This window comes from Temnothorax americanus, unplaced genomic scaffold (genome assembly GCF_048541705.1).
Source record: "Temnothorax americanus isolate GAGA-0224 unplaced genomic scaffold, ASM4854170v1 Scaffold23, whole genome shotgun sequence".
NCBI lineage: Eukaryota > Metazoa > Arthropoda > Insecta > Hymenoptera > Formicidae > Temnothorax > Temnothorax americanus.
In genome coordinates this window covers 1,172,273-1,198,649 of record NW_027509371.1, presented here as the reverse complement: position 1 = coordinate 1,198,649, position 26,377 = coordinate 1,172,273, and the positions used below count along the sequence as shown (strand labels likewise).

The window sequence follows — 26,377 nt, the reverse complement described above, 5'->3', positions numbered from 1 at the left end:
GGTCTATGTATATAATTGAATCGTATACTACTACCGAACACAGAGAGATAAAAAGGCACGTTGAGAGAAGGTTCTCCTCGCTGCGCAATTAGATTGGGGAAGTTTGGGCGAATTTACGAACTAAATGTATAAGCCTCCTTTGTCTTTGATCTCGTCAAAGGGCGGGAGGACCGAGAGTGTAGCGAACGAAGGGCGCGGGACTATCGGAGCGATAGCTTACTCACCTAACATTTGATTAAATATTTTGTCGAAGTTTACTTCGTTATTCTTCTCCAGATATCTGTGCATGACGCTCCGAACGCTGAAACAGAAAGGATCGATTTTTCCCATCAACAACAGTTTATCGTTGTCGCCTACGGTGACGTAGTCCTTTTTCCGAGAGACCGATAAAAGCGCAAAAGGGAAAAATGCAGAAGCAAATATGTATAGTCGCATAAAGATATTTCTCGTTGGAAAACTCGGGGGACCCGGAGAGATTCCGGCCCGGGTGGCGGCAAAACCCGATCAGTTATTCCATCAAGCGCCGCCGTCGCGTCGTTGTAAATCTCTCGAAAATGTCGCGTTTCGCGAGGAATATATTAGCGCGACACGAAATCCCGTTACCGGCATCGCCACCGTAGCGTCGCGCCTACATCACGATGAGATTGATCAAAATGTCAAACGACGGAATTGCAACCGTTACTTATTATAGTTCATTGTGTCATCGATACAGCTCGATCCGCGTGCAAGCATCAAGTACGACAAGAGCCGCGGGCTCGAATAACAAAAGCGCATAGCCTCCGCAGATACCGGACAGATAACAGCCAATTTGACAAAAAATACAGCGCGCATCTCTTTCGTATATCGAGTTATCCAAATGATCCGCGCGAAAGCCCGTGGGCGTTAGGGTGTTAGAGCACAAGAGGGTTCATTTCGCATTGCCGCGGAGTCAATAAATAAATAAAACCGCGTGTCCTTCTCGTTATCCCGGTGGATATTTTTGTCGGGATTCTGCTGAAATATTGAAACAACCAATTAATCGTCATAAATAATACATTGGTCGAGGACATCCTACGATGTGCGACGCGTATATATTATAATATTTATACGCCCGCGCGCCGTAGCGACGACGTTTCAATGCGAGCGACTGACAATGAGAGCGGAAGATTCCTCCTCTCCTCCGAGCAGCATCTTTCACAAAACCGATGTTTTAGCAAATACTACACGCAGCGCGATGGGCTCGACAATTCTCGCCAATCGACGAGGATTCGGAACATTAATTTAACTCTGAAGTTTCGATCCGGTTGTCATATATTGAGTGCTTGCGCAAATGCTCGATAGAAAAAGAGAAAAAAGAGAGGAATGTCAGACGCAGTTGCGGTGTATCGAGTCAAATCAAGTACCGTAAAGTGCCATTATCATCGCAGCATCGCGTGTCAATTGCTTCGCGATGGATGCATCGCGCGAGGATATACATCCGTGACGCAACTCGATCGTCCGCAATCGGTAGCGCGGCTATTTCAGTCGAACTGTGGCTCGTGAGAGTGACCAGGCGATTGAAAAAGAGGCAAACGAGACTGGAAAGCGAGCGACGTGCCTGCGATAACAAGAACGTAATCGATGACTCTTGAAGAGATAACGTTAAAGGGCGTGTGCGTCAAGAGTGCATTTCTCGGGACGCGCGCGTTTCTCCATGACGATTTATTTTCGCGTAAGCACGATCTTATTGGGAAATATACATCACAGGAAAAGATAAAATGATTTGTAATATTTTAATTCTTGCGAAAAAATACAAGACAATGAAATATATTTCACTTTTATCTTTAATCCCAACGACATTGCAGGTTTTTTTAAATAAGCATTTTCAATCATTGGACGGGATTTTATGCCTAATATATAATAATTTTGGAGAATTTTATACGTTTCGAACCACGTGCCGACTGTCTTTGTGAATGGTTTTAAAATGCAGCTATTATGCCGCGCTAAAGCTGGAAATGTACCTAATATCTCGTCTTGAATTAATGATCAATTTATATTACTGCTAATATAAGCATCTTATAAACTTGCGAAGAACCTAATTATATTATTGAACCGTTCCGCCTATTTCATTTTCTTCTAACCAACTCGATGCTGACGATCGGACAATTGCCACTGAAATTACTTTGTCATCAGAAATACCCTATACTTCGATCCACTACAAGATTTTGAAATCTTCATGTCAGTTTTATCAATGATTAATCGTCTTTGTATCGCGCTCGCTCGTTCGATCGTCCGGTGGGGATCGATTTTTCACCTCTCCGGCCGGCCCTTACGTCTTGTTAAACAAATAATTGAGTTCGCCGCAACATTCCACCTACCATGAATTTCTTATTTACGCAACAATATTTTCGGGAGCAGGTCACCATAATAGAGAATAATAGAGATACTAAGAACGCGCGCGCGCGCGCTGATTTCTCGCGCTAAATTATACAATATCGGAGCCGAGTCGATCAGCCGGCGGCGCGGACTTTTAATTTCGCGACCGCGCAACATAAAAAAAAAAGATACATGGACCGTTTCGAAAGTCTCGAGGAGTTATTATGTAAAGTAAAGCGACTACTTATGAAACAAATATTAAAATTTATTCTCAAACGCGCTTCTGAGCCACGTCACGCCGACTTTTATTTCACGCTGACGTAAAAGCGTTTTTTATCATTTATATTATCATTTGACAAAGGGAAGCCGTTGAGGGAAGCGAAGAATGAAACGAAGAAGCTTGCCCAAGGATGACTTTAAAAGACTTCATTCGACTAAAACGCACGCACATTTGTCTCTTTCTGAATGTATATTCGTGTGTAGGGGATCGTTTTATATTTCTATCTGATTCCACATGTGAAGGAACAAAGATGTTTCAAGTGTCTCGAGTGCCGATAAAGTATCACTTCCTGTAATTAATCGGAGGTATAAAAAGAAGAGGAATGCGAATAAACAGCTGGAGCCTTAGCATTTTAAAAGTGTTTCGATAATATGCCGGGCTTTTATAATAAAGATATATAAAGGTAGAAGCGCGGCGTAAACATGACAATTTAAGTGATGGAGCTCGGGGGATAAAGGCTCGCGCGAGCGGTTGGCTGTAAAGTTTGATTCGGGTCAATTTCTGGGTAGCCGTGGGGGAAAGATTTTAATCCACGGTAGGGTGGAGCACCGAGTATCGAGCGGGGGTGAATGAGCTTTACCAGCCGATCAAAATAAATCCGTGTTTCCAGTGATTGGTTGGAGCGTTGCCAGATAATCGCGTATATATCCAGCAACGGGCAGGCCCTTCCACTCGCCGTTCGGACCGCGTGTTCGATCGACGCGATGAATTCAAAATCTAGCACAATGTTATACGGTTATGAAAAAAGACACGAGCGGGCAGTTATGTAAATCCGTCTGAACGCGAACTCTGTTTTAATTGCTTCGAATTGCTCGAGCGCAAGAAAAAAAAACGTAAAAACAGAAACGACCGAAACTTTCCTGTTGCTAAATTAAATGCCATTCCCAAAAGTATCAAAATATAATAATTTAAAACGATCAGTCCGGTTTTGGATCGGTCAGTCTTTTACGTCTATTTACAATCGTCATTCGAATCTTAATTCAAAACTCGCGTCCGGCAGGATATGCTTAGCATAAAGTTCCGCGTGGAACAAAAACTTGAAAGTTTTGATCGTCGTGTTTCGCAGAAATCAGTCAGGAGTCTTATTATAGGAGGCTTGAGAACTATTCAGCGGAGAAGCGGGCAGAATTGACTGCGATCCTTCGCGAAGAATGAAATCCGAGAAAGATTGAATCTCAAAACAAGCTTCACGTGGGGTTCTTTCGCTGAGAATCGCAATTATATCAATATTATGTCGTAAACGTCAAACCATCTCATCGATTCAACCGAAAGCGTATCTCGGTAATCGCGCGATTACAAAGTCTTATAGCGTTTTTCACTGGCAGAGCCGGTGCGCACTCAGTGCACATTAAAGCCGTCGTACACAAACCAACGTAAGTGTATGTTTAATATAATCGGGTTAAATCATGAAATCCTCAATATTCTTTATTGCACTATTTGGTAAAATATGTACTGAGTATTTTATCAGTCAAAATATTTGCATTTTACTTTAAATATTAGAGACTAAATCAGTGTACAACAGCTTTAATGTGCACTGAGTGCGCACCAGTTCTTCCCGTGAAAAACGCTATTATTATCCTAATCGACCCTGTCGTTACCGCGATAATGAAAATTGGATGATTTTCGTAACAATGGCGCTCTCGATTAGCCGCGCGCAATTTGATTTTGAACGGCAATCATATACAGTACCGGCCGACTGACCGCCAGCTTTCGGCTTGTGTCGAAATCGCGGCGCTAAAACCGCGTAAACCGTGCCGCGTATTTCTGTTCGTGCCTCAAAAATCAAACCGAAACCTCCGCGCGGCGTGCGTGCGTCGCAGTAAACGTTGCTGCAGAAAGATGAAGAAGTTTATTGAAACGGGGATTGCTCGTTCGGTTGCATTAGCCGACCGCGCGGCGCGGTAAAGCCAAGCTGCAAAACGATATCGCTCTCTCACCGCCGTTTACTTATTTCCATAAAGTACATATCCGGGACGCGCAAAAGACCGGAGTCGCGTCATACTTTGCCGCGCGTGCATCAATCAAAACAAGTCGTATTTTTCCCGTAGCGAAACACAAATAAAATTAATTACCGCGACGACAATTACGAGAGGAGCATCCCGTACATTCCGCTGATGTATTTTTTTCCTCAATTTCATTTATGAGAAAAAATCGAAGCGAGCGTCCGGTACGTTCGTATCTTTACAACCGCTATTTTAATAATTGTGATTAATGCATGAACACTTTCATTGGCGTCTTAAAACTGGTCTTTCCTCTTCTGCTATAATCCTTATTGTTTCGCTGCAGTAAAAAAATCGAATCCGAAGCTTCTTTTTCGTCAGTTTGACCGACCGCGCAGATCTATTCTCTCTCTCTCTCTCTCTCTCTCTCTCTCTCTCTCTCTCTCGTTGTTGTTGAAAATTACGTCGTTCCAGAAACAATTTGCGTTGCAAAAGCTCGAGAAAATACTGGCTTGCAAGACTGATTGACTCGCGTTATGCAACGTAAAATTAAGGAGGCGACATTTGACCTTTTTACGCGCGCATGGAGACCGGGATCTTTAACGCTCCACTAAATTATGTTTCTAAACGCGCCGAGCGCGTTTCCGGACTGATTGTGAGATAGATCCATTTATTATTTCGGGAAAGAAATCACACTGTCGATGTGGTACGCGAAGACAGACAGGATACTCTCCGATGCCAACTCGATTCGACAAAGTCATTTATCCTCGCGTTGCATAACGCGATCCGGATGCAGCCGAGCGCGTGGAAGCGCGTCGGTATATTAATCATTCCCAAAGTTGCTTGCCTTTCAGGCTAAAATCGTGAACACAGTTAAAATTGCGTAAACAAGCAAGCGCGCGCAAGAGAGAGAGAGAGAGAGAGAGAGAGAGAGAGAATTCATGCTAGACTTTAGACGATATTTCCATCAACCGATGGCGCTACTATTCGTTTCCGCCGGCTCTGCTGCCGTCGTTTTCCGCGAGCAATTTGACGACGGGAAAATTACACTTTGTCCGTAAAAGCGGCTTCGGATCTTCGGATTAACGAACGAGCGCCCCCGAGTGCTCGATCTCGAATGTCCTTTTAGGCTCGCGACGGAAAAGCGGATTCACCTCGGCAGCGGCTCTTACGAGAGTCTCTTTCCGGAGCTTCAATCTTCCGTACCACCGTTCCACTGCAATCTCCCTTTTTTTCCAACGTGAATAGGGTAGTTTCGCGGTTGCCATTCAGGCGGCTGTACGCGCGCTGCGGCGCCGATAAAAGGAGGTAATTAATGTATGCATGTAGCGCCGGATGGGATATCCTCATTATTTATGGCGACAGTTACGTGTGCGAGCGAGCAAATGCGAGCGCGACATATCGCGTGAAAAGATACGCCACCGTATTTCAATTGTGCGGCTGTCGAAAATGGCCTTTCACGACACAGCGCGAGACTCGTCAATCGCGTCTCAGAATACTTTATACGATTTCATTTATACAATATGATTCATTCGCTTTTTATATATATATATATGATATTACATAACATTTATTTTTTGCCGTACTCACTCTTGCCATGTAATTTTCCTTAATGAGTTCCAAGTTCCGTTCTGTTTTACGCTAACGACACGAATGAAATGCTCGCGGACTCTCGTACTAAAAATGTTTTTATTCGCAAAGTTACAAGTTGGTTGAACACATTTAAAAGTTATCGCTGCGACGGAAAACGAGAAACATATCGGAGTTTAAAAAGTACCGGTATAGACTCGCGAGGAGTCAAAAAGACCTCCTTCGAGCATTCCGAGAAAAGTTATCCCGCGGGTTAAAGCACATATGTCGCTCGAACATAATTACTTAATTTATAGCGAGAGTCAATCACGAAAGCTCACAATAACGCTCGTGCATGACTCTCTCCTCTCGCGAGATGCTCTCTCGTTTATTTACTCCCCTCTAAAAGCTGTTTTTACAACCGAGCCAGAGACGTTTTTATAACGACACGCGAGGCTAGCGAGAAACGACGAGCGCGTTTGCCCGGCTCGTTGATTGCTACCTTTAATTACATCCGGGACCGCAGCTTCCTCCGATATATACGTCCTTCCGGGAGTGTTGCTAGGCTTCTTTTTTCTCGTGTTTGCCCGGAGTTATTCCCTTCCGCGCGTGAAAACGGGATAGCGGTTATCCGTTCTGAATACCGAAAGAAGAAGAGCGATTGGCCCAGTATTTTATCGATCCAACCTGAGCCAATCAACGATCAACCGATCCCGTCCGACGTCACTGATGGATAACGCCAATACCGTCGCGCTTTGAATCCTTTCAACAAGAGAACCGTGTTCTAACGAATAAAACTCTATTTACACACGGATAATATATATATAATTAAATTGGAACAAGAAACATGTGGAAGAATCGGTTACGAAAGCGAGCGGAGAATTAACGTGGTGATAGAGATATATATGTCGATAATTCCTCGCGAAATACGCTCACGGCTCGCTTCGTCGTAATAATCCGGGGATTTATAGGAAGCCGTTTTGCGAATCGAAAGAATTTCAGGAGAGAAAAAGAGAGAGAGAGACAGAAAAAGAAGCATCGGAGAAGCATACATCGACGAACAAAATGGTGCGCGTTAACAGAAAGAGAGAGAGAGAGAGAGAGAGAGAGAGAGAGGGAGAGAGAGAGAAAGAGATAAATAGATAGAGTAAAGAGCAAACTTTACCGAGCATCAACACTAGCAATATGATTCGAATATTTATGGACCGAAACAAGGTACTCTGGTTCGCCCCCGCGTGTTTTGCAAGATTCCTACTTTCGAGAATTCGTTGCCGCGGCAAAACGCCCGTTTGCTCGCGAAAACCCCGTAATGTTTCATAATAGATGAGGGAGAAAGAGGGGGAAAGAAGGAAAGGGGCGGGAAAAAAAGAAATACGGAGAAGACAGAGTTTACATTTGCATTGTACACCTACGCAACCGCTATCTCCGCGCTACGTATATTTTTTCTGTAAGCACCAGCCAGGGAAATTTACCACGACTGTTCCTCGCCGCGGCACGCAGAATCGCGCAGCGGGATACCGAATACCGGAGCTGTATCGACGCGATACCGAGGCCCCTATTACCTAGGTATCTCACGCGGGACGACGGCGGTTAATCAAAGTCGAAAATTGAGTTGTTCCCGAGCTTCTACTCTACTGTATTAGACCGGGGCGGCACGTATACCGGTGGCATCGCACAGCATCGGGTCGTGGTCGTATACTTTGTAGTTCAATTCAAGGATGTTACGGCACGTACGGGCGACCCAAGTGTCCCTCGGTGCCTCCGAGGCGTCGGTCTCCGTGAAATGTCGAATGTGTAAAAAGGTAGAGAATGAGCTCGTAAGAAAGTACTTAAACGCCACGGAAAGAGCCGGCGCGGCGGTCCCTCGTGAGCTGTTACGTGCCGCGTATCTCATAACGTATATCTCGTGTGTTTATAAAATTTTTTGCAAGACCGTTTTTTCCAAACTTTTCCAGAGTAAAAATTAAAGTCTAATAAGCCCAAGTCCCGCTATATATCTGTCTAAACCCTCATACCTCGTGATTCACTTACTTTCTCCTACTTTTTATCCAAAACTCTGTTTCTGCACTTCCGAGTCACCATGTATAATTATACAAAAACCAGTTCCATTCCAACGAATCTTTGCATCATGCGTCAACCTTTCTGTTTTACTTGTTCTCTAGTTCTCTTCTAAGAAGCCGCAACTCCTACTTCTGACATTGTTATAAAGCGTTCCATTATTGGTTCACGCCATATCAACGGAAATTAAACCTCATTCCTTTGAGCAAACACACCTTCGACTCATACCATTTGCTCTGTGCCAAATAAAGTCTTATAAGCGAACAATTGTCTACCTTTATTTTATTAAAATGTTACGTGTCGCGTTTCGCACGTAAACAGAGAGCTCGACGGATATCGCCCGCTATACGTGACATTCTAATGAATCACGCGGTATATTTTTTTTCCTCCTCTTTCGCGAGATCCTCTGTTAAATACTATGTTTCCGTATCGTAATTTTGTACGTTCGTACCGCACGCACGCTTGAAATATTACGTAAACTGCGTATATAACTTTTTCCTCTACGCGATTTATGAACGCGACTCGTAATTCACCGTGTGGTGTTCTCTCGATCTCTCCGGCTCCCGGGCTCTCGGGGATTTTTCTCCCCTTTCGGAATCTTATTTTACGCGAGCACACGGGGCACGATCCCTCTGCAAGTGGTTCGCAAGAGCGCGAAATGCACTCGAAGGGCACGCGGTTATCCCCCGACGCGCCGCCAGATGCGCGTTCACGCATTTTTAACTTAAGCGCCCCGTGAAGCGGCGAGGGTTATACACACGGCTACGCGATATACCGTTACGCGCATTAATGCTGTCATGAATAATCTCGACGTCGCGTCGCCGCCGCCGCCGCATCTCGGGAGGTGCAATTTTTTTTCTCCTCTTTTAATTAGCCGGCGCTGAACGAGACGAGAGGGAGAGAGGGCTGATGCGACGTCGTCGATGACAGCGTTGATTTATACCGGATTTATACAGCCGACGTACGGTCGACTGGGTCGGTGTGACAAGTCGAGTATACTCGACCAGTGTCAACGCTTTTAGTCGGGGTTAATTTTAGTCTATAATATTAGTCGACTAAGCTCTTCTCTCAGCGATTACTACGCTACGTAAGCTAAGCATATGACCTGGTTATAGTTTATTTGAGAAAAAAAGATGGTCGCTACGATGGGGTGTCCCCATTCGGTCGCTCAAACTCCGCCGTCGCGCCGGACGAGCCTATAACGAGCGCGTGCCGCGCACATTTCTCCTCTTTCCGATAACGTCGGCGGGGTGACGAGTCGCGGGAAACGAAATCCTTATCGCGCCGATGATCGTCGCGTCGAAACGAGCGCGGAGCGCGCGATTTGTCCCGCGCGAACGCGTCTCCCGGCTCGCGAGTCTCTTCTGCCTCTCTCGAGCGACGAGCACGAGCTTCGCGACGAATAATGCAGATCCGCCGCGCCGTTCGCCAAGTTCCACAAAGGCGTTGCAAAAATAATGAGCTAAAAACAACTCGCGCACTCTGACATTTTTTAGAATGTATAATACCTATTGCGGGGGATATATATCGGAGAATCCGATCCGGCCGTAATAATCGAAGGCTGATCAGAAAAATCGGAGTATTATTTCTGCGGCGCGCTCGGGAGGAATCTCGCTTTCTATATAGATCGGCGCGCGAGTTAAGTTTCGCGAGCACGCGAGCCATGAAAGCGCGACACTGCGGGCTTGGTTGTTACGGTCTACGCGGAGTAGCTGACGGATGCAAACCGGTATAATAGATCTCACGCTGGCTATAATCCGAATTTAATGGCTACAGGGTAGGGTGACCAGAGGACGATTAATCGGGCCGAAACGCAGAAACGGGATCGATACTACGTGCCCGTCCGTCTGCTATAAGCCGACCCCGTATATTAATAGCCCGTATTATAGTTCTAAATGAGACGATATTAAGCGGCGTGAGACAAGCCCGCGCGATTCCTGATTACCTCGGAGCCCCGAGCTTAATCCAATAAAATGGAAAAAAAAAAAAAATGTCGGAGCCCGGAGTTTCGCTCTCAGTTTCTTCCTCGAACCGCGCGGAGGACCCGTCCACAATATTTTCCATTATCCCGTCGCGCAAAAGTTTATCTCGCTTATATCGGCGATCAAAGCCGTGCCCGACTTTCGCGTAAACGCGAAGATAAATCCAACCCGTCTTTCGTCACACCAGTCTTTCGATCGTGTGGGGGACCGCGAGAGTCGCAGATTGTGCAGATGAAACGTCGCAGAATGTTTCGATGCGCTCTATACGCGTTTGATTACACGGAATATCGCTGCTGCGGAGTCGCTCGCGGTGCGCCTCCGGAGGAATCGCTCATGAATCGGTGGCACGTTTCCTAGAACTTCGCCGCTGGCTGAACACAGTTTAGCGAACTTTCGCGAGACAGATACCGCGTGTCGAATAAATCGATACCCGGAGCTGCTCTGCTCCGCTCCGACGCCGACGGCGACGGCGAGCCTCCTCCGCTCTATCGTGCGAGGTGTGGACGAGAGAGAGAGAGAGAGAGAGAGAGAGAGAGAGAGAGAGAGAGAGAGAGAGAGAGAGAGAGAGAGAGAGAGAGAGAGAGAGAGAGAGAGAGAGAGAGAGAGAGAGACGCGTCGCGTGTCGTTCACAAGCGACGACAACGGGCGAATCAAAATGTTTCAAGACGATCGACTTTGGCTCCATTGACGGACGCAGCGAGATGTAATCCGATATTCAACGCGGTCCATTCATTCGCGCACCAAGTTCGGCGCGCCGAAGAAACCGTTTTCCGTGATTATACGCGAAGGATATATAAGGTAAACGGCCCAGTTACAGGCACTGTCCTAGTTTCCGGCACCGACGGTACATTTATATTTGTAATAAATAAAGTTTTCGTCAAATATTAAAAAAATTACAAGCAAATTAAAGAGCGTTTTTTACTGTTGATTATTGCATAAACACTTTTTTTTTTAATGTTTCGTACTTAAATTACCGACAGTGAATGGGGCGACTCGCGCGTTTCAGTGGCTCCCGAAGGGCATTCCTAGGTGACACACCTTAGTGGTAGCGAACGTCAAACTGCTGATTTTTAGTATTATGTAAGTATTAAAACGTCATAATGGTTATATGAACATGTTCAGCACGAATCACATTATCGATTAGATAAGTAATAGTTTATCTGTATGTTAGTTTTTCCCTTAAATTCCCGATGCCAAGAAGTGCGTCACGTAATGAAGGTTATGTTTCACTTTTTGGCACAGAGTTTGTAATATGTTGCATCATCAATTTTGCTCTATTATTCTAGAAATTGAGGTAGATTTATTGATACTTGTAACTCAAAAATTTATGATAAAAAACATTTTTTATGAAAAAAATAATTCTAATGAATTTTTATGAAATTTGTTTGAAATTTATTAATTATTCAACACATTTTGACACTTTTTACGCTACAGATAAAGTTTGTTTTCTGTGTTTTATTTTCACCTGTCTTATTTTTTGTATTTTAATGTAATATATAAAAAATCTGTTGTAACAGAGTAAGCACAGATAGAGAAAAAAGTGATGGAGACTTTGGACTCTTCGAAGGTAGCTAATTTATCTCATATATCTTATATTATATGTAGTTTTTGCATAGAGGTTGACAAAATATAATACCTACAAGAGAGCTAATTAGTAATTAAACATTGATTATTACAGCTAAAATTATACGCAGGACAATTTAAGTAACTGTGACGTCTCGAAGTGCCGAAAATTGGGCCCGTTGGTGCCATAAAGTGCGGCAGAGCACTTCGATAGTGCCAAAAACGCCGGCAGTAACGAGCATTATAAAAATAATTATTTATTTATTAGAACTGAATGATTTAACTAAAAATATAGGTGAATCTTACTCAGAAAGCTTTAATGCACGTGTTAAAATAGTTTGTTTGGGGTTTAACAATATATCGCGTTCGTAAATAATAGAAAATCAGGGCCGCTGCTATAAAGGTGCCTATAACTGGGCCGTTTACCTTATGATCGACAAAGGAACTACTACGCGCCGCGTTTTCGGGTGATAAACGGAACGGTTACGCGGCCATTTCCTTCCTTTATCTCGCAGGCCGAAAGTAATAAAAGTGAATTACTTATACGCGCATATCGTTGACGTAAAGAATATGGATGCACGAGATAGGATGTATTAATAGGATGTGTCTGGGGTGTTGCGTATGTGTGTGCGTATGTGTGTGCGCGTGTTTACACAAGGACACTTCGTGACACGCGACCCACTGATTCTATCAGTTCTTCGCGAGCGTGAAGCACCGCCGAGCCATAAAATTAATTACGTAAATGAATGGATTCCGAGCATTACGGTGGAATTGGGCCGTCGCCGAACGCATCGCTCTGATGCACTCTAGAAATTTTACGTAAGCCCCCCGAAGATAAATTAAACTGCACGTGTGCAGAAGGAGCGGAAAAAGAAGAGTTTTCAAAAAGCTAAATAACGATTTAAATCGCGTGTCGCCAAAGTATTCGTTAAGAACACGCCCCAAACTTTATTAGGGTCTTAACGCTTAATTAAGATTTTAATTAAGTATCTAGCTTAATACCCGTGCCTCGCTACGGTAACACATTTTACTCCTTTTCACCCCGTTAGGAGTCGATTTCTAAAAATCCCTTCTTAGTGGGTGCTTACGTCATGGAAGGAATATACTCCCCGAAAATTTCATGTTTCTATTAGGTTTAAGGGGAGGTTCTCATCTAGCTGCTCGACCAAAAAATCGATTTTTCTTTTTTTTGCATTTTTTGATAGCTTATCATATGTAGAATTTATTCCCAAAAGGGTTTGGCCGAAAACAATTTTATAAAAAAGATATACCATAAGAAGGGAACCCACCTTTTACGCGAAATTTGAGTTCGCGCATATCTTACATCAATATTTTTGAAATGCGCGTGCCTATATTACTATACCATGGTAAGCATAGTTACCTAAAGTGCCACCAAGTGTCGTAAGATATGTTAAGACTGTGAAATATTTGAGGCACGCCTTTATATTTAAAAAAATCGCAAAATCTTTAAACGCGTTTCCTGAAAAATCATGTTTTTCAAATTGGCAATCACGATTACTCAAAAACTAATTGACGGATCGCCTTTTTTTTGTTTTGTTTTAAAGTATATTAAATTTACTGGAGCCTGAACCTAAATGCAGGTGATATTTGTTGTTTTTCTTTTTTATATAGCACATTAAAGAGCGAAAAAAACGTGAAAAAACGGTACTCAAAATTCAAATGTCCGTCATTTTTTTAATTTTCGACTTTCTATTCATATTATAGGTTCAAGCTCCAACAAATATTATATATTTCATGAAAATTATTGGATTTTTTATTTCTGATAATTTTTACAGGTGCTAGAGTGATTGCCACGTGGACATCTTTTTTTGACGCGGTCACGATGCACCACGTGTAACACCATTCCACGGCAGTAATTTCTATTAAAAAAAATTTTTTCTATGTACTCTTAGACTCGATAAATAAGTGTCAAAAAACTTCAGTTGTTCATTTACTTCCTTCTATGAAAAAAAAATTCAAGAAAATCACCTTACTTTTGGGTCGCTAGATGAGAACCTCCCCTTATAAAGGTTTGGGCTGGGCGTTGATGAGTCAGTCGGAACATTCGATTATATATATATATATATATATATAGATTGATGAAGACAATAAAAAAATTAATGCTCGAAACGTTCGATGAGAGATGAGAAAACGGCCTTATTTCCAGATCTGGTTATCTAGGCTAAATTCTCCCCGCGGTCATTTCAACTTGGCGATTTGTAAAACTTGTGTAAGCCTCTCTGCAATAGTTTCAATTTCGTTGCATTCATTTCTGGCTACAAAGAGAAGTAACGAGAAATGATGTACGGGCGGGAAAGCACGTGCTCTCGAGCGACGGTCACCCGCGTGAAAGTTCATCCTGGTCTCGTTTTAACCCTCAGTCACCTCACGTTGTTAAAACGTGCAGGGTCTTTAAAACGTTCATGAAACCCTTGTATCTTTTTTTAGTCAGTACTGCGTCAACTTGAAAAAAAGCAATCTTTTTCGCTTTTTCAGAAAAACACGTCTTCCTTTTTTTTTCTAAATAACGTTTACATTTTTTAACTTGGAATAATCTAACTTGCACAGTCTTGTAGATCTTTAAAAGACGCATCAATTTAAAAAAAAAATACTTCAAATTGATGCATTTGTCTGATACCAGCTAGAGAAAACGACGGGGTCTCTCAGACCTTGGTGAGGTAATATCGGGGTGTAAAAACGTAAGGTATAACTGAGGGTTGTAATTGTCCGTCGCGCGACGCGGCCGCGCGGCGCCCTTCGCGCCAGTTTTCCCTTATTCAGCGTTTTTCGGCCTCGCACGTGAAACGCTCGCGCTTTGCTTGGCGTGTCGCCAGCAAAAACGTAGTCCCGCTCACTCCTACCGCGTCGACTTATATTTTCACGAGGCCGAAAGCTACGGTTAACATCCGCGGTTCGCGGACCGAAAATAACGCGAACGGTGTAAACATCGGCAAGTTATAATCGATGCAAAGTACCGATCAGCGGGGAGGTTTTCGCGAAAGGAAGAGAAAGAAAGAACGCGGGGCGGGGGCGAGGGGACAAAATTTATTCTATCCCGGGTATGAATCTTCCAAAGGTAAATCGACGTTTAACGAGTGCAACACCGGGATATACGGGGTGTGCGTTATATATTTGTGCGCACGTAGACGTAGATTGATATACATACGGAATGTCGATATCATCGCGCGAGGGATCGGAGGTAGAGACCGGTCAGTCTTTTTTTCCTCTCCCTCGAGAGAAAGTTGAGAGAAACTTTTAACGTCGAAATGTCACGGGGCGGACGATTTAATCAACTTCCGAGGTGCAGCGGGGATCGATCCTCCGGCGAGCACGTGAATCCGATTTGCCGTTGCCGAGATCGCGTGAATCCGCTCGATAGCTTCGCGGCGGTCCTCCGGATCGCGGCGCGTTTTGTTTGTAAACATTATATTTATTCCTGGCGCGAGAGAGAAAGAGTGAGAGCTCTCGCGAAGGAAGAAGACGTCGGAGGAAGAACGGGGAAGAAAATAGGCGGAAGGGAGAGGCAGGAAACGGGGAGAGGTTCTCCGGCGGACGTGCGGATAGACGGACGGGATGGACATGGACGGATAGACGGACCACTGCCGCCGCTGCCTCCTCCTCCTCCTCCTCCTCCTCCACCCCGTATCGAACCGCACGCAACGCCGCCGGAAATCGCGTCGCGGTGAGGAGTGCGTACCTAGGATCCGGCAGAATGATCTTCTTGCTGGCACGGGCTGCCGGCGTGCACTTGCTCTTCTCCATGGCCATCAGGTAGCTGACATCGGCCAGCACCGCCTCGAGGTCCGCCATTTTCCTCGGTGCTCCTTTCGTCGGTGGGCTGTCGCGCGATGATCACCCCCCCTTGGTCGTGGTCCCCGATCGCGCGGGGTCCTCCTCTAGTCTGCGTGGTCTCGTCTTCCTCCTCCGCCCTCCCTCCCCCCCTCGCCCTCCGGCACCAGCGGACCTAGCACACACGCAGCCGAGAGTCAGCAGCAGAGCAGGCAGAGCTTCGGCTCTGCCACGGGCGGTGCTCCGCCGTCCGTTTCTCACTGCCGCATATTTTTAGCGTAACGCCGACGGCGACGGTGACGACGGGGACGACGAGGGCGACGGCGACGGCGACGGCGGGGATGGCATCCCGTGCGCGATCAAACGGACCGATACCCGCCTCTCTCGCCAGTCGCCAGGTTTCCCTCGCGCACGGCGGCGGCTCCCCTCAATTGACAGATCCGAGGAGACGGATGGACGGACGTTGATCGACGAGCGGCGATCGTGACGCGGCTGTGGCTGTGCCTGTGCGGCTGTGCGCGCAGCGCTGACTGCTGACTGCTGACTGAGACCTGAGACCCGAGACCGCGAGGTCTGTGAGACCAGTTACGACCGAGGACTGAGGACACTGAGGTTATTAGTGTCGAGGCAAGGACAACGCGATGCTATCCTCGCGGAGGACAATGCTCTCTTTCCCTTTCTTCTCCCGTCTCGCCCTCTCTTGTCCTCGTCGCGACACTCACGACGAGATTCGAGATTCCACACTCTGTCCTTCTGCTTTTTTTCCTCTCGGGATGCGCCGCGTTCCTCTCCCTCTCCTCCTCCTCCTCCTCCTCCACCACCTCCTCGTCCGCCGCTTCCTCTCGTTTCACAGTGCCGCCTCTCGCACGTACGGGACTACGCGCCGCGACGAAGCAGGCCTGCCGTCGGTCGCGCGAGCACCCATTTCACCGCGGGGCGGCCGCGGTGCCGTGGCTCTCGTCGCGATCGACGTCGCCCGTCGTACTTCACCGTCGAGCTCGACTTCGATTCAAGTTGCCGCGGTCGCACGCGCGCATTCACAGCATTCACTCGCGCCCCGCGCGAAGCAAGAGACCCACGAAAATCTCACACTCGCTCTGCGAAACGGGCGCGACGGAACGCTGCACCGACGAGAGAGACGATGACGACTGACGACAACGAGTTGCGTGTTGCGTCGTCAAGCGCAAACCTACTACTGTTCGACAGTTCGACGTTCGGCCGGTTCGGCGCTCGCGCGGCCAGTGTCGCACTACGTACTATACTTGCTCCGGCGCTCCGCTCCGGCTTTCCTAACTCCTAATTGGCTCTCGACTCCCTCTTTCCCTTTCCCCCTTACGAGTCGGTCGCGAATCATCGTCGGTAATAGTAGGGGAGCCCAAGAGAAGATTTTGGGATTTACTCGAGCGCGACAGATTAACATATAGGGGAATACCTTGCACACACCCTGTTGAGTACCTCCACTATGTATAAGCCCTATAGGATCGCGCGTCTAGGGCAGCCGATCAGAATAGTAAAAAAAAATCGATCGTTAGAAATACTCGAGCGCGTCTGATTAAGGTAAGGTGGGTCAATAACATGCTGAAAAGTGTGCATTTCAATAATCTGACGATTTGAGCGTGACGTAAGGGAGTGGGAGGGTCACGAACTTGCAAAAAAAAAAACGTCACTTTGACATTCTCGAGCGCGGTCGAATTTTTTTTTATTTTGAAGGAAATAATTCAAGAATAACGGAAAAAATATAATCTGCCGATTTCCACAAGCCGAAGCAGCACAAATCGTCAGAAAAGTTTAGTGCGTGCAGCTGTAGTGAAGCATATGTATTCCCCACTCCACACGCCTCTATTTCCCTTTCTCTTTTTCTCGATCTCTTACACTCTCTCGCACCGTCCCCACACTACTTTCCGTCGCCATGACACCATCACAGCTGATCACACGCGTTCGTGGCAGTATGTACAACGCTCTAGCTTGTTTGTCTGTTTAAATATTATAATATTTGTGTTAGTAATTATCTAATACGACGATGAGTGATGATACTCTAAAGTGTGTATTTTGTGGACAAAATAAACTTGGAAAAATTGTGAAATTTACGCCAGTGACAATAAAAAAATGCCTTGCGGTTTTGGAGTATCGTCGGAGCAAACCGGTCCTCAGGAAATCACGGACAACGTACGATAATGTTGAACTCTCGGCTGAAAATTCATTAAATGAAGGATATCACTCGCAGTGCTACAAGTTATTCACAGCGATTAAAATACCTCATAATTTTCCAAATCTCGAGCAACAGGAAAGTGCAGCGGAATGCGATAATGCACCGGAAGTTTCTGGGGAGAGTTCCGAATCGTATGTTCCTGTTACTTCCACGACAACTCAGGGTGCTTTAAAATAAAAGCTTTTTATTTTTTTTATTGTATTAATAGTGGCCTTTCCGGAAACTTAATGCAAAAATTTTACGGTACATTTTTATCAAACGCGACTGATGATGAGATAATGAAATGTGAATATTTTTTTTTATTAAACTCTTAACAATTGTCCGCGATCGAACCGTAGTCCCCCGTGAATAATCGCGAGGAGAATTCTCGCTTAAGCCTAGCATTGTTTCGGGAACGACCGTCGTTATTCCAGAAATCCTCGAGAAGCCGAAAAGCGATCGCTTGTTTTTCCACGCGTACTTGCTCTGTCTCTTTTGTCTCAGCGCGCGACGTAAACATTAGGGACGACGGAGCACACGACTACGGCGAAAACAGCTGATCGGTTGCCGACTCCGAAATTCGACGAGTAAATCGAAGGACAAGTCAGTGGGTCGGCGACCGATTGTTCAGGCTAATTATTCGGCCCGTTGCCGGGGATGCGTGACGCGTGGCAAATGAAGCATTTTTCGAAAAAGCGATTCGTTACTCGTAAAGTCTCGACGACGGCTCGATCCGTGTCTCGCTGAACAGTTCGCGCGACGATAACCGTGGCTCGCGGAATAAGCGTCGCCTTTCGAGGAATCAAAGCCGCGTTTCGCGGATTCTTAAACTTAATTCTTATAAATAACTGTGTTATATGTAAATATACTTGTTATATATAGAAACTAAACTGACTTTGAGATAAGCCCCGATCACGTGCCTCTAATTTCGATCCTTCTTCCGCTCACGCACAACATAAAAAATAAAATTTTTTTAAATATTAAAAGTAAATTTTGAATGTTATTTAATATAATTCTTAGAATAAAAAAAATTATTATTTTTAAGAAACAAAATATATTTTATATTAAAAAATTGTTAAAATCGTTATAAAATACTAAAAAAAAACTATTTTTTAATGCTATAAATTCAGTTTCATGTTATTAATTATCAGGTTTCTTATTGGGAAAATATTTTCAGAGCGGGAGTATCCAGCAACTTTGAACGAGACTTCGAGGGTTTAGATGATACTTTTCGCACCGACGAGCCTGTCAGTAATGAGAATTTGCCATCAGTAAAATGTTTTATTTGCGAAAGAACACGCAAACGACAGCATGGCCGTGAAGTTCCATTGGCTGTCAATAGATTTCGAACGATAGATCTGTTGAAAAGTGCAGCCACTGAATATAATGACATAAATATGTTGGAAAAGATCAGTTCTTTTTCTGACGATTCAAATATTACTTATCACAAATGTTGTAAAGATCAATACTTGCGAGACATTTCAAGAGAAAAGGATAATGAATTTTTTAAAAAGAGGGAGGCATTGAACTTTGCTTATATCATGCTATGCGAAATGTTGGAAGAAAACGTGGTCAAAAATAACGAATGCCTGTTTTTTGATCATGTCAAAAAAGAATATCAAAAATTACTAATAGAACAGTCTAGACTATTATCAGATTCTGTAAGCAGTACTTCATTTTCAGATCGTCACCTGGAAAGAAAATTAATGGATACTTTTGATCGTAAGATCAAGATTATTTATGCTGAAAAGAAAAAGTTTCTTGCTCCATTTTCCGCCTGTATTTTAACCTACAAAGATTTGTTCAAAACAATGGTAATGAAAGAAACAATTCGTTCAGTTGCAATACAACTCCGAGAAGAAATTCTTAACTCTACCCGAAAAAAATTGGCTGAAGACTGTACTGCTGAAGATTTGATTACAGGAGAGTGCGATTACGTGCCAGAGCTTTTAACATGCTTCTTAGAAACATTAATTTGGGGTGATGTTTCTCATCGATCAAAAGAAATACGTGAAAATAAAAATTATAATAAAGAACTTGCAATTTTTTCCCTTGGACAAGATCTGATCTACGCTGCTTCCAGCCACAAAATTAAAACATCAAAACATATTACTCTGGGTCTGGCAGTGAAGAGCTTGTGTAACAGCAAGAAAATCATCAATATACTGTCCAAATATGGACACTGTTGCTCTTATATTACATTGGAAGAGTTAGAGACTGAAATGACATTTTCGACGACAAACAGTACATACGTGTGTCCTGAAGATATTTTACGTCGCCCAGATTTGAATACTGGAGTAGCTTTTGATAATTTTGATCGCTTTGTTGAAACACTGAATGGTAAAGACACTCTACACGACATGGTGGGGATAATATATCAAGATGTTATTCAAAATGAAGATACGATGTCTGTGGTATCTCCAAATGTCTGTGAAAATAAAAATTTAACTACCAATAAGACTGTACATAGCAATTTTTCGGAATCATCTATGATCACTACAAAGAGAAAGCGAAAACGCCGATCCTTCGATGAAATAACTTTCGTCATGCATCCATTTACAAAAAAATTAAAAATTACAACCTGGAATCAGCTAGACATCTCTGAACTCAATCAAACTCCAGACAGTTTGATGATGTCAAAACAATTGGATGTTGCGTGGATGTTGTTGCATATGCATAGAATATCAGATGTTCCAATGTGGGTAGGATATCATAGTAAGATTTTGATTGACGATTCACCAGTCCAAAAAGTTTCTTATCTTACACCAATAAACGATTCTCCCACCAATAATTCGACTGTTTTAAAAACTCTAGAATTGAGTCAAGCTGTTGCAAGTGAATGTCAAACTCCATACATCCAGATCACGTATGATCTAGCTATCGCTCGAATAAGTTATTGTATTCAAGCTCAAGAATCCCCAAAATTCGACAACATTTTTATTCACTTGGGGGCCTTTCATATCGAGATGGCTTTTTTCAAAGCAGTTGGCACCTTCATCGATGAATGTGGACTAAGCCATATCATGTCCGATTGTAACCTAATTGCTAACGGTTCAGTTGCAGGTTTTATTGCCGGGAAAAATTATAACAGGTGCAAACGATTACATTCTCAAATGGCATTAGTACTGCAGCAATTACACTTTGAATCATTTTTGGAAAACAAACATTTGACTATCCAAGAATCAGTATCAGAATATCTTACCACATTTATGCAGCATAAAGATATCTCTCCACAAGTACAGCATACAGAAACACAACATCTAATTCAATCTTATGATCAATATACAGCAGACACTTTGGAAGGCAAGCACGGAAAAACGGCGCAATTTTATGCGATGTATATCGATTTTATAAATCTTTATCACATATTTATTAAAAGTATTAGAGTAGGAGATTTAGATTTATACTTGAATGCACTTGGGAAAATCGTCAATTTATTTTTTTACTACAACCAGCAAAACTACAGTCGATGGCTGGTATACTATATAAATCAACTGCAACACGTAGACAAGACACATCCGGGCCTCCGAGCCGAAATTGCTAAGGGCTCGTTTGGTATTAGAAAAACGGTTAAACCTTTCTCGCGGATTCCGGTAGATTTAACGTTGGAGCAGACGATAAATGGTGATGCAGCACGTCGACTCACTGGAATCGTTAATCTGACAAACTCCATCGCCGCTAGACAACGTTGGGCAAGAAATCATGGGGCCAGAACGCGAATAATATCACATGTGTTAACTCGTGCAGGACTTAACAGGAGCCACCAAGACATCGCCGCTGACCTACACCCTGATCGAATAAAAAAACATCGTAAACAAATTGAAGCTTTCTTGCACAGTATCCAACAGACCATCAACCCATTCTCTTCTTCAATAGATAAAAATCAACTGTACAATATTTCAACTGGGCAGGCTACCACTCCAGAAATAGCAAATAGCTTGTTGAACGCAGTGTCAGCCGGAACATTGCTGCGAGATCAATTCATAACGGAATGTAATATAAACTCAGATAGATTTCACCAACCATTGAAAAAAAATCCGGTGCTGACTTTTGCAAGTTTGAAGAAGAAAAAGAAAATGAAAATTGGCCAGAAAATACATGAAGTTAAATTGCAGCGGGATTTGTTCGGTCGGTTATTGGCTCTATCGCTAGACACGAACATAGATCTTGAAAAGATGCTCTGTTTTCCAATAACTCCAGTTCCGCTATCACTGTGCCATATAGATGGTTCTCTTAACAAGACTGTTAAGTCGGTACTGGTTAAAGAGTTGGAAAAAAAAATTGAAGAAATGGAACTACCGCCATCTAATGTAGATTTTGTAATTGTAGATGGCTTTTTCTTTTTAAATACTTTAAAAGAAATGCCGCGCAGTTTTGGGGATGTGTCAAAGAAAATTTTGCAATGTCTTGTTAATAACTCAGCAAGTCGAATAGCCATTGTATTTGATCGCTACTTCACACCTTCTATCAAAGATTATGAGCACACTCTTCGAGGTAGTGTGGATGACAAGGATTTCTACATCTCCGGCCCTCAACAAACGAGAACAGCAGATTTTGCGAAAGATTTGAAAAACATCAAGTTTAAAGAAGCTCTTGTCAAGTTTTTTATCGATCATTGGGCTAATCAGGAGATGGCTACGATTATCGGTAACAAAACAATATATCTGAGTCATGATTTGTGTTACGTATATTCAGTTACCAATAATAAAGTAACGCGTACCATCGATCATGAACTGTCATGTCCTGATCATGAAGAAGCGGATACAAAAGCAGTATTTCTTGCATGTCAGCTAAAAGAAGATTCCACTGTTACAATCAGAACCTCTGATACAGATATTGTTGTTATCATGTTGGCCAATATGGAACATCTTCAAGCATTAGTGAAAATATGGATGGATCTCGGAGTAAGTAATGCACGCCGATATATCGACGTTTCCGCACTCTCTGCTAAGCTAGGCCCAATAGTTTCGCGAGCGCTACCAGCTCTTCATGCGTTAACAGGATGTGATTTCAACCCGGCATTTTATAGACGAGGCAAGAAAAAACCTCTAGATATTCTAATGAATTCAGAAATTTTTCAAAAAGAATTTGCAGATTTGGGATCTAAAGATTATAATATAGATGAATCTTTTAACATTATACAATCTTTTATCTGCCACTTGTATGGTTTAAAAAAATTAGATGATGTCAACAGAGCTAGAATTGAAATCTTCAATAAGACATACAAGGTATCAGATACATCACAGCCCTTCTCGTTGAATGTTCGTAATTACGATGCTAGTTGCTTGCCACCATGTCAATCGGAGTTACTGCAGCAATTATTACGAACAAGATATATTGCATGCTTGTGGAGGAATGCACACAATCCAAACAGCATCGACATGTCACCAACAGATTACGGATGGACAGATGTAAAAGGCAAATTGGAAATGACTTGGTTCGTTGGTAATCAATTGCCAGAAGCGTACGACGATGTAGTCATAACACCTGATATTCTAGGAGATACTCCAGATTCAGGTATATTTTCTTTTCAAAACTTTGATAACACGCTTTTCATGAAATAAATAAAATATTAAGTATTATAACGATTTCTTGTTACAGATATGCAAGCTGAAGATGAATTTGACGAACAAATCGAACCAGATTTGCAGTACGACGATAGTTCCACGGATGAAGATGAAGATTAAAAAAAAATTTTTTAAAGTTTTTTTTTCATTTTACTATTTTTTTCTGCATATATTATAATTGAAAGAAATATATTTTTTTATTTGCATTCTATTTTCCATGCATTTTATTTGTCACATTTAGTAATTAAAAAAAATTTTTTTTTTAATTTAACAATTTTTTTTTAATTTGTCAGATTAAGAAAATTCCTCCAAATAATCGTCAGATTATGGGTCAGCACGACTAGGACATCAAGCTGAATCACCTGTATAACAATCTGACGCGCTCGAGTATTTCAAAATGGCGATTTTTTTTTGCATTATCAAGAAGCCGCCATGAGCTTGCGTCATGTCCGAATCGTCAGTCTTTTGAATGGGAGCTTCTTTCGGATTTACTTAACATCCCCTCTGAATATCTGACGCGCTCGAATAAATTTTTTTTTCCCGTTTTCAACCCTTCCGTACAGCCACCCCCACCATGCAAACCGGCAGATTAACATACCTCCAATATCAGAGACACGTGGGGCGTATACACTATCAATATCTGACGCGCTCGAGTATTTTCATGTGATTATTTTTTTTTACATTTTTGAAAATCTGTAGACGCTTCCCCCACCGGTGAAAGGGTGTACATTATATAACCTTTTTTTCTTTCTACCATCTAATCTTCAAAATCCAATAGGTTCCTACGACGCTCGAGTAAATCCCCATTTAGCACTCTGGGCTCCCCTACTATAAAGCAACTCTGTTTCTGTAATCCGACTTGCCCTATAGTCCAACACTTTTGCGTCCTCGCTAAATTCGAGTGGTTGTCGATAAAGTAGTCATTCTGTAATCTATGCTGCAGGTCTAGTGTTTACTTTAAAAATATTTGTTTACATATCGTACGCTTTAAACAGTCTAAACCTTGGTGGAAAAATGTGATATTAATATGGAATTAAATTATTATTTACTGGTCTGATCTGTTAACTTTGTGGCATATATGCTAAAAATTGTGCCCAAATATATAAAAAATTTATGTTTTTTATATATGTTATTTAGTAACTAAAAATAAAATTGCAAACAAAACATAAATTTCCGATATATTTCTGACGAAATATGAATATTCGATGATTCATGGGATTACTCATTGTTATACATGACACGTAAACATATAGTTTACATTGCATACATATATGTATAGATGTAGATTATTAAATTTTATGCGTAAAAACGCTCAATCTTGGTCGGATCTATTTCACGTTAAAAATATTCCTCCAACGTATTGGAATATTTTATCCTTGTAATATTCCAATATTATATATAAGGTAAATGTACCAATGCCAAAATACTTAAGCTCTATGTCTGGACACTTTTATTATTAAATATTACATTCATTGCGAAAAATATTACCCCAGCCAGGGTTTAAAATATTACCCCAGCCACGATTATAATCATTGCCAGTATATAGTCAATAAAAATTCTTAATTGTGTTTATTATTTTTTGGCGAAGTAAAAATTACTTATTCGGATAAAAGTATAATACAAGAAAAATATTTTTAACTTTGATTCTTTGATTTGAAGACTTGATTAATTCGCGTTATAAATTATTTAAGGACTAAAATGATAAAAATGTCCAGACATAGGTACGTGTCCTGGCATTATTGGTACATTTATCTTAATATTATATTAATTATTGTTGAGATTTTTTAAATTAATAATGATATTTGTTGAAGATATAATAAATAGCGAAATATGTGCAATAAATGTTTATAAATATTCTTATCCAAACAATAAACATCCATTTTTATTTTAATACAATTTGCTGTCATTTACTTGTTCGAAATTCTATATGTGCCTTTTCAAACGTCCTGCTCGTAATGAGGAAATGGCTTTCATTTATACGGGCCAACGACACCGTTGTTGCTCATCGGAAAACGATGAGATCAATTTACGTAAATTTGATCGGATCGATTGCGTTCTTTGTTGTACGTCATTCGGATTCCAAATTGTATTATGTAGATTGTGATGCTGAATGAACAATTGTATCGTATATAATTTAAAATCACTAAGCACCTAAAGGTTTTAAAATGACGTTAAAGCGATGAAAAGTGAAACAAAAGTTAAACGAGATAGAACAATCGATCTAAAAAGTTAAAGGAGTAATTTAAAAATTGACTGTTGCGGAGCAATTTTAAAGTAAGAGAGTAGAAATTAGTATTGTTCTATATATAATATTGCAATTGTAATTTAGATAATGCCGAACAAAGAAAGTAAGTCTCGTTCTTTATCTCATTTAGATTTGGATACCTTGCATAATTTATATTGGAGAATTTCGAATTTATATTTCTCTTCCGAGATCTTCTTCATAACTTTGAAGATATCACAAGCGCATAAACTGGAATATCGGGTAATGTTTATTACACTTATTTCGCAAGTCATTGCGAGAAATGCATTATTTACGTAAGACCGTCATACCCGCAGGTTGATGCATATATTTACCTCTGAAATCGACAAATCGACGAAGGTTTCACTTATGTGTAGTAATAAGACGTGTTAACATAACTGGTGATAGGAATGAAAGTCAGACACACATGTTTTCAGTTGAAAGTGAGAGCGAAGGGATCTATATAGAAATGAGAACGTGAATCAGATTATCTCCTAATCCCAATATAAATAACATTTTGTTTGTAATTGCGTGTTTTATTTTAAATTTATTTACTTGTAAACAATTTTTTACAAAAATAGATTAATAAAAATGATATGACAGCAATTTTTCTTGCGACATTAAATGTATCTGACTTTTGAAATCGGATATTAATTTAATGTTTGATTTCTTCTCTACGAAAACAGGTAATTATGTGGATTCAGCAATTTTTCCTCTTCCCGATTTAGTTTCTCTCATTTGTCCAAGTCAAAATTAAAATTCGTTGTTACGATCTAGGATCTTGAGACATCCCAAAATATCCGAGCTATTTTGCAACAGTCATTAACCTATATGTTTCAAAAAAAATATATCTGTACCGTAACGC

At 42.1% G+C, this 26,377-nt stretch overlaps 3 protein-coding genes across 10 annotated transcripts in view; 1 reads left to right on the top strand and 2 right to left on the bottom strand.

The window, feature by feature from the left end:
* Positions 1-16,581, bottom strand: part of Gprk1 (G protein-coupled receptor kinase 1) — a 24,744-nt gene extending 8,163 nt beyond the window's left edge. The window contains exons 1-2 of one of the 2 annotated variants that reach the window (XM_077407634.1): positions 15,424-16,581; positions 225-301 (exon numbers count right to left, since the gene is read on the bottom strand). In XM_077407634.1, the coding sequence (XP_077263760.1) occupies positions 225-301; positions 15,424-15,536 (190 nt within the window). In that variant the 5' untranslated portion in view covers positions 15,537-16,581. Of the gene's footprint in view, positions 1-224; positions 302-15,423 lie in introns of those variants that run through there. The other variant, XM_077407635.1, reaches the window with a different exon arrangement.
* The window catches only part of LOC143898296 (uncharacterized), a 25,945-nt gene continuing 14,240 nt past the window's right edge, over positions 14,673-26,377 (bottom strand). Inside the window, exon 4 of the mRNA XM_077407679.1 lies at positions 14,673-14,682. The gene's annotated coding sequence lies outside the window, so the exon portion shown is untranslated. The remainder of the gene's footprint in view (positions 14,683-26,377) is intronic.
* On the top strand, positions 16,892-25,166 carry LOC143898274 (uncharacterized). Of its 7 annotated transcripts, none has more exons than XM_077407623.1 (4): positions 16,892-17,855; positions 18,881-22,350; positions 22,537-23,220; positions 23,305-25,166. In XM_077407623.1, exons 1-4 carry the CDS (start codon positions 17,536-17,538, stop codon positions 23,388-23,390), a joined length of 4,560 nt encoding a protein of 1,519 aa, XP_077263749.1. In that variant the 5' UTR covers positions 16,892-17,535; the 3' UTR covers positions 23,391-25,166. The 7 variants fall into 7 exon arrangements, with proteins under 7 accessions (XP_077263749.1, XP_077263752.1, XP_077263748.1 ...); XM_077407626.1 differs by having other exon boundaries at positions 16,892-17,887; positions 18,881-19,274; positions 19,387-23,220; XM_077407627.1 differs by lacking the exon at positions 16,892-17,855 and having other exon boundaries at positions 22,212-22,350; positions 22,494-22,607; positions 23,098-23,220.